The following is a 7,748-nucleotide window of genomic DNA, read 5'->3' on the forward strand; positions in this document are numbered from 1 at the left end:
TAACTATCATTCTAATTATATAATTTTTATTTATTAGACTATATGATAAAACAAATGATAAAAATATAACTAACAAAATATAGAGTACAAATAACATTTCTCGAGAAGATTTAAATGCAAGTCCTTCTTCTTTCTTTTTTTTTTTTTTTGCGTTGGGGGGTTTTTAAGAGGAGGGGGAAGGAGGGAGGGAGGGGGGAAGGGGGTGTGGTAAGCAAATTTTTGCTTTGTGACATTGACTATTGGAAGAGCAAACTATGACCAGTATGACTCTTTGCTACAAAGTCCAAACTCAAATTCTTTGAGCTACTTTAAATTCAACTGCTCCCTCCATTTACAATAAGAACCTCGAGGTAGATTTCATAGGAATACGACATACCTTGAAAAAACTTAAACTTTGTGCCAAGACCAATCATTTTTCAAAAGATCAGAGCAATCAAACAAATTGGGGAATATTATCCAAAAAAAAAAAAAAGATTCCATGCTCCTTGCATGCGAACGGATTCTTGGCTTTTCATGTAGGCAAGCAGTACTAAGAGTAGAAGACCGCACTTAATTGCCTAAAGTCCTCTGAATCAGGTTTTCTATTTTGGCTTCTGACTAAGCAAGCCAGTTCTTTCCTAGGAGGCTAAGACGCCAAAAACAAGTAGTCTGAAAAATTCAATCCTAGATCTTGACAACCAGAATGTACTTGCATTACCCGACTCAAACATATGTGACTCACTTGGCAATGGCATAACAACACAGTAGCATACTTGAGGCAGTTCACAAGATTCAACCCCAAAATACTGATGATTAATTGCGGGCAGTGGCATAATACCATAATGATATAGTTGCCTTGAGAGTATCAATTCTCCAAAATTACTAGCCCAATGGCATACATAGAAATCAACAGTTGGAGGGATTGAAGAAAGATTTGAGAAACAAATGCAACAAGTGTCCGAAATCCCACTTGAACCTTACAGGATTCTTCAGGACAAAACCCAAAACATTCATCCATCTGCAATCTACCTAGCAAGCTAATGGGTATGACCTGGACTCTCAGTAAAGTTCGCCCTCCTTGTGAGTGTGGATTACACAATCAGCAGTGGGGTAGGACACACAAGTCAGCGCATAACCAGATTCGATGTGGTCGTCGCTAAGGAAGGATTGATCAGATTGGTCGACAGAACCCGAAACAATCTTCCCAGCACAAGTAGAGCATGCACCAGCCCTGCAAGAATATGGCAAGTCAATTCCAACAGCCTCAGCAGCATCAAGGATGTATGTGTCATGAGCAGCTTCAAAAGTGTGCTCTCCTTCTGGAGTAACTAGTTTGATCTTGTATGTTGCCATGGCAGAGGCCCTGAAATTAGGTTTAGCTCTCAAACCGAAGGTTTCGGAGATGCTCTTAACAGATGTTAGGGATGGTGGGCTTTTGATCAAGGCTATTGAATTCTGGTTCTGGGGTGCAACTCTCACCATGCAGTTGATTGGAAGTCTGGTGGTGGCCATTTTTTACCTGAAAATATACAACTTAGAATACAGTCCAAAGCCATTGCTCCAACGCTATATACAACATATGAGATATAGAATTGACACAAACAAAAAGGAAGGGCAGGGTGGGAGGTGGGGTTAGGGGCGCTTTAGTACAGCTAAAGAGAATTTCTAACCAGCACTCAGCTTTAAAATTATCATGCTTTCTCACCGTAAAGCAAAAAAGTAAATCAGTTTCAATTAACACAGTAATATACAACATCAATGCAAAATCCTTGAAGTGAAGGATTCAAACCATATTCAGCAACTATACCAGTTGTATGCGTACTAAAACAACCCAAAAGTAGTGTTTTCTTGCACTTTCAAGATCCACGAGAAAGAGAGGGAGGACACAATCCAAAAGAACAACAGAGTAAGGAATATTGTGTATGCCTTATCCCAAACAAGCAGAAATGGAAATGACATTCCATCTTCATGACATCAAGGCGGTAGATATCTGGAGCACAATGAAAAGAAACAGGGGAGTAGCTCTCTGCTCTTCACTCGAGGCTCCATATCAAGCTCAGAAAGACATATATTGTGTCTTTACATGTGAAAGACACCATGTGTATCATTTCGCAAGTTAAAGCTTTACTTAACTGGTGCTAGGGACTCAGAAACACAGACAGCAAAAAGATGCGGGGCATTTGCTTCCTATCAAAAGATTAAGCCAGATATTCACATTGTCTGCCAAACTATGTCAACCCAAGAAAAAGAATGATCCAGGTATGGAGGGGGATGGAGACAGAAAAGGGAAAATTTTTGCCAACACATTGAAACAGTGAAATAAGTTTTGAAATTTTGGCTACCACCTTTATCTGCAATCTAGGGCACAAATACCATCACGCTTGTAGTAGTATTAAAACCATTCGTGGGAGAAAAGATATGCAGTAATATTGCAAACTAGCTTACGCAGGCAAATGACAAAGAAAACCATAACAATAATTATCAGCAAGAACCTGTCCAATGGTCTACTCATTACTACAATTTATGTTCGCTAAACAAGTAATTCAGCATCCAAGGTCTATTGTCGTACATAGCCATAAGCCAGATAGACTAGTGATGGAAGGAAGGGCCTGGGGAGGAGGGCTGAAATTTCACTCAATACAACGCAAAGGGGCAAGGAAAAAGGGCAAAAGCTAGTAACTTTATCAGCACACACGGACAAAAGGGGGGTCTTGAATGTGAAAACATTCATGATAATCAGCAAATATTGAAACACACCAGTGAATTGCCTTATATTCTAGTGCTTAAACTACATGGAAAAGTCCCATAATTCTGTCAGGATACTTAACAAAGATATACCAAAGCTTCTACGCACACGCACACGCACACACACAAAACCTTGGGTAATACAGTACCAAGTGAGCCCATCAACCTTAAAAATCCATAAAACTGGAATTCAAGAAAGCAACTCTAATTCGGTCAAAATAAACAAAACAAGGGCTCTTATCTTTCCTCAACTAGATCCTAAAATACTCAATAGTCAAATTTAATTAACCAAAACCCGTGATTGATTTAGGAGTAATCAGGATCTAACAAAATTCAGCTAATCTAACCACATCTCTCCATCTAACCACAAACAAACAAATAGTCCACAAACTCAAAAACAAAAAACAGAAATAAAGCAAGCCCGCAAGCACACCCTTAAGGAAAAAAGAAAAGAAGAAAAAAGCCCGGAAATGAAATCTTACAAAAAAAAAACTAAAGAAAAGAACTGCGCTGATCTTCCTATCCCAAACAAGAAAAGAAAGTTTCCCTTTTCTTCTTACCCTTTTATAAGGCAGCAAGGGAGGAGGACCCGGAAAACAAGAGAGAGATAGGTTCAGGCGGAGCGGAGCGGTGGCGACCAATACTGAACAGTAGTAGCAACAGATGGGGGGCGGAAGGGAGTGTGGAAAATGTGAATTATTTATAGAGGGAGAGTTGAATGACCAGTACGGTGAAAGACAAAAAACTGGAGAGTGGAACGAGGCCAATGGTTGGTGTTGAGATACTACGTGAACATGATTTGAGTTCGACTTTAATTTTAATATTAATGAATTATAAATATTATTTGAATTTAATTTATTAATTTATATAAGTATTTGAGTTCGATTATGAAACGAATTTGAGATGGAGTTTGATTCTGAAAAGGATTTAGTTATACTTTTAATAAATAATACATTATTTAGAATAAGGTTAATTGTATTTATTAATTTTAAAAAATAAATGATGCTAATTTATGTATAATTACTTTTTAGTAAAATATAATATATATTTAATAATATTAAATATATTTATATTTATTTATGTGTTTATGAACTATTTGATTCGATTATTGAACAGAGCCAATATTATATTTGAATTCGATTCACTTATTATAGGGTGTATTTGGATTGCTTCTTTCTAAAGAAAAATTGCTACGTTTTTCATAGACATATTTTTTAATTACCTTTTTATTTTACATATATCAAATCGTTATAGTAATTTTTTCACAAAAAATCCAGAAAAATGCAATCCAAACAATTCTAAATTTTTTTGAAATTCGGACTAGTCAAGCACAAACACTATTGCAAATAAGTTGATTGGTTGAGAGCTCTAACCAAAATTGAAAGGGGCCATAAATAAATGGGAGATGCCTTTTGGGATTCGCAGGGAGGCGACGTGCATCTGCGCTTTGGCTTTTTGCTATACAGAAAATAGCATACGCAGCCACCAACGTTGAATGAAATTGTTTGCTGTGTACAATATAATATAATGCATGGGGTGCAACCGTAACCTAACATCCCAGCCGCCTCTCGGCTTCGCATTCGTCCTTAATTTTTTTCTTTTTAAACACATCAGAGTATTTAGTCCTATAACAAGCACACTTTTGTATTTCTTGACCCACAAATTTCGGTTTCATTTTAATTGTATTTTTCAGAAGCTGTTCTTGAGAAAATTACTAATAAATATTCTACTATTGTGATTTTTGTTGATGTAATGTAGAATCGGAAAAAAAAGTAATTATATAATAAAACATTAACTGAAAATTATGTTCAAGGAATATTCTAAAATAAGGTATGCGAACTTGAGTTTTTTATTAAAAAAAAATAGATCTCGTGTTTACTTCCCCTTTCAATTTTTCTTTTTGGGTTTGGACTTAAATTTTGGAGTATGCTTTTTTTTTTTTTTTTTTTTTTGTTGAGAAATTTGGAGTGTAGTTACTTTTTCATTTGACTTTCTCTCAAAACAATATAAATGTTCCTCTACCATTATGCTTCTAGTTTTTTTTTTCTTTAACAACCACATTTTTTGTTTTTCTTGGCTCAAAATGTTCTTGTTTCATTTCAATTGCATTTTTTTAGAAGCAAGTTTTAAAAAAATAGTACTGAAATTCTCTTGCTTATACTCCCTCTCTCCCTCGGTGCTACCTAATCCATTTCTTCCCGTACTAGAATTCTCTTTAAGTTACCGTATAAATAACACGTGTAGGAAGACATGGAGCGTTTACGTCTCTTTTTTATTTTCCTTTTTTCAAGATATGGAGTCTGGATCTGGGGGAGAATTATTTTTGTCTTTTAAGCTTATCTATTTATTTTTTATTTATTTTTCAAAATAGTTAATTTGGGATTTGAACTAATTTTGTGCCGCGGTTGAATTACCATACAGTAGTGGTTTCTGTCAACTCCCCAGTCATTTGCTTCGCCTACTCAGTGGTGGGTCATCTTGATGAAGTCGGTAGGAAAGCTCAAATGCTTTTGCTCTAATTAGAACTCTACCCAAAAAGAAGAAAAAAATATATACTAGTAATAGCTAGGAGAAGGGACATGATAGTAACATGAACGGATTTGCAAAAGGGCGATGAAGAGTCAAGAGCCCTCGAGGAACACAATGGCCTTATATAAATTAATATGCATAAGGTTGCGTGAAGCCCACATGGCGTGTTGCTTCTCAACTTTAGAACCCTCAATATTTTAGAACTTCTATGGCTTGAACTTTCACCGAAGAGGTAACCATTCTGCACGTGGGGCCAAATAAAATAGAATGAATAGTCAAAAAGCTCACTAAATTATCAAGTCTGACGTGGATGGTTATCAAAATTTTCTTGTAGCCATAAAGGTCACTACACTGGCAAAAACGGATCAGTGAGTTTATTTTATCAAATTTTACCGATAAAACAGCTGATTGCCAAAGATCATTTTGCCTAAAATGTCATTGAATTTCAATGAATTAATGGTGTGAATTAATGTTGTTTTATCCATAGAATTTGACAAAATGACTTCAATGACCCCTTTTTGTCAGTTTAGTGACCTTTGTGACTCCAAAAAATGTTTTGATGACCCGTTTGATGACAAAAAAAAATGTTTGATTGAACAATTACACAAGAAACTTATAATTTGTGGGTCCAATTACATGAGAAACTTAAAATTGTGGGTCTAATTTGTCCAAAAAATGAGTTTGGTTGAGATATGATTCAACAATTACACAAGAAACTTAAAATTTGTGGGTACAAAGTACCAAAGGGGCAGAAGGAATTGTACTCTTAAATATCACTACATGCTAGTTCAATTATAGATATAATTAAAATCTGTAAGGTGTTGGTTCCCCCTCACACATTAATCAGGCATCCTGTACCCAATGTTTTTAAACTCGGACCGGTCAGTGAACCGGAGAGGTTGCCGGTTTGCGGTCTGACCGGTCCAACCGGTCGGTTCATAGGTTCACTGGTTTTTTTTTTTTTTTTTTTTAGTGTTAAGTACTAAGCAAGTTTCATTCTACACTTGAACTTTACCAACATAACTTAATTTAAGTTATGATAATAATAAATTTCGTAAAAGTTATACATAAAACATGGAATGATAAATATAATTAAAATATCATAATTCACCACAAGTTTTCATAAATTCATTATAAACATAAATAGATACAATCCAAATGTTCACCAATTATCACAAATAAAAACACAAAAAATAAATAAATTAAATATTGAAATTCTTTTACAACCCTTAAAAAAATCCATAAAAGAGTTCAAGTTAAGACAAACCATTTGAATAGCAAACTTTTATGAGTGGCATGATAAGCAACCACACCACCTTCACAATTTAATCAACTTAAGCTGAAAAAGTTAAAATTTTATTATAAAAATATAAATCTAATTGCTCAAACTAAAAAAAAAACTAAAATTTTTTGAAAAACAAATATACAGTTAAACACATAAAAAATTAATTGCTACTAAACATTACCAATTAACATGTTATATTAAATTCAATGATCCTATACCATTAATTATTTTAAATTCAATTATCAATAGTTTCGATTATGTGCCAACTACCATATTTTTTACCAGCCCAATGTTATTATTTGTAATTCCTACTCAATTCCTACATGGATGTGCACTACTTTTGCAAAAAATTTCATCCTTAATTAATCAAATAAAAATAAAACAAAAAATGAGGGAAACATATGAAAATTGAGGGGAAAAAGAAGAAAATGCAAAAAAATCAACTAAAGATAATAATATAGAAAAAAAAAGCCTTGAAAAGAAAAAAATTAAACTTACCAAGTTGTTGGAAAACAAGAAAAGTTGAAATTTTCAACTTGTTTACAATCTGCTAAAGATAATAACCTGATAATAATGGTGAAGACTTGAGAAAATCTTGTTATGGATATTTGGGTTAAAAATGGTTAAGAAGAAAAAATTGAAAAAAAAAAATAAGAGAAGAACTTGATGTTTTAATATATTTGTTAGTCAAGTAGAATTTTCAACAAACTTAACTACAGTCTGGCGGTAAGATTGTCATATGCAAACTTGGAGACCCAGGTTCAAATCATAGCTACACCATTCTTGATATTTTGTTGAAAAATTTAAAAAACCGCCGGTTCACGGTTCTTAACGGTTCACACGGTTCGTCCGGGTTTCAACGGTTCTCCATGAACTTCTGGCTTTAGCATTAGACCGGACCGGTGACATGGCCGGTTCGCGGTCCAACCGGTCGAACCGGCCGGTCCGGTCCGTTTCTGTAAACACTGCCTGTACCTTTCTCAACTATTTCCCCCTCACATATTGGGTCTTAAGTTAGAACAGTATCAACATTTTATACATTTTATTCGACGTACAACATTGCATTCAAGTGTCTAGTAGGTGGAGTTGCCATTACTACGCTCCGATAACAATGCTGGGTAGGGATGGCAACAGGACAGGGGATCCCTCTCCCGTCTCCTGCCCTATTGCCAAATATCTCCCTCTATACCCACCCTATCCTTTGCCCCTG

The 7,748-nt window shown here is 35.0% G+C and overlaps 1 protein-coding gene across 1 annotated transcript; it reads right to left on the bottom strand.

Annotated features, from left to right (window-relative positions):
- Positions 1–770: 770 nt before the first annotated feature.
- LOC113705819 (uncharacterized) lies at positions 771–3,460 on the bottom strand. The gene is made up of 2 exons (XM_027227728.2): positions 3,285–3,460; positions 771–1,498 (listed from the first exon to the last, which is right to left on the bottom strand). Exon 2 carries the CDS (start codon positions 1,489–1,491, stop codon positions 1,039–1,041), a length of 453 nt encoding a protein of 150 aa, XP_027083529.2. The 5' UTR covers positions 1,492–1,498; positions 3,285–3,460; the 3' UTR covers positions 771–1,038.
- Between the last annotated feature and the right edge of the window lie 4,288 nt (positions 3,461–7,748).

The sequence above is a fragment of the Coffea arabica genome, chromosome 1e, assembly GCF_036785885.1.
Source record: "Coffea arabica cultivar ET-39 chromosome 1e, Coffea Arabica ET-39 HiFi, whole genome shotgun sequence".
NCBI lineage: Eukaryota > Viridiplantae > Streptophyta > Magnoliopsida > Gentianales > Rubiaceae > Coffea > Coffea arabica.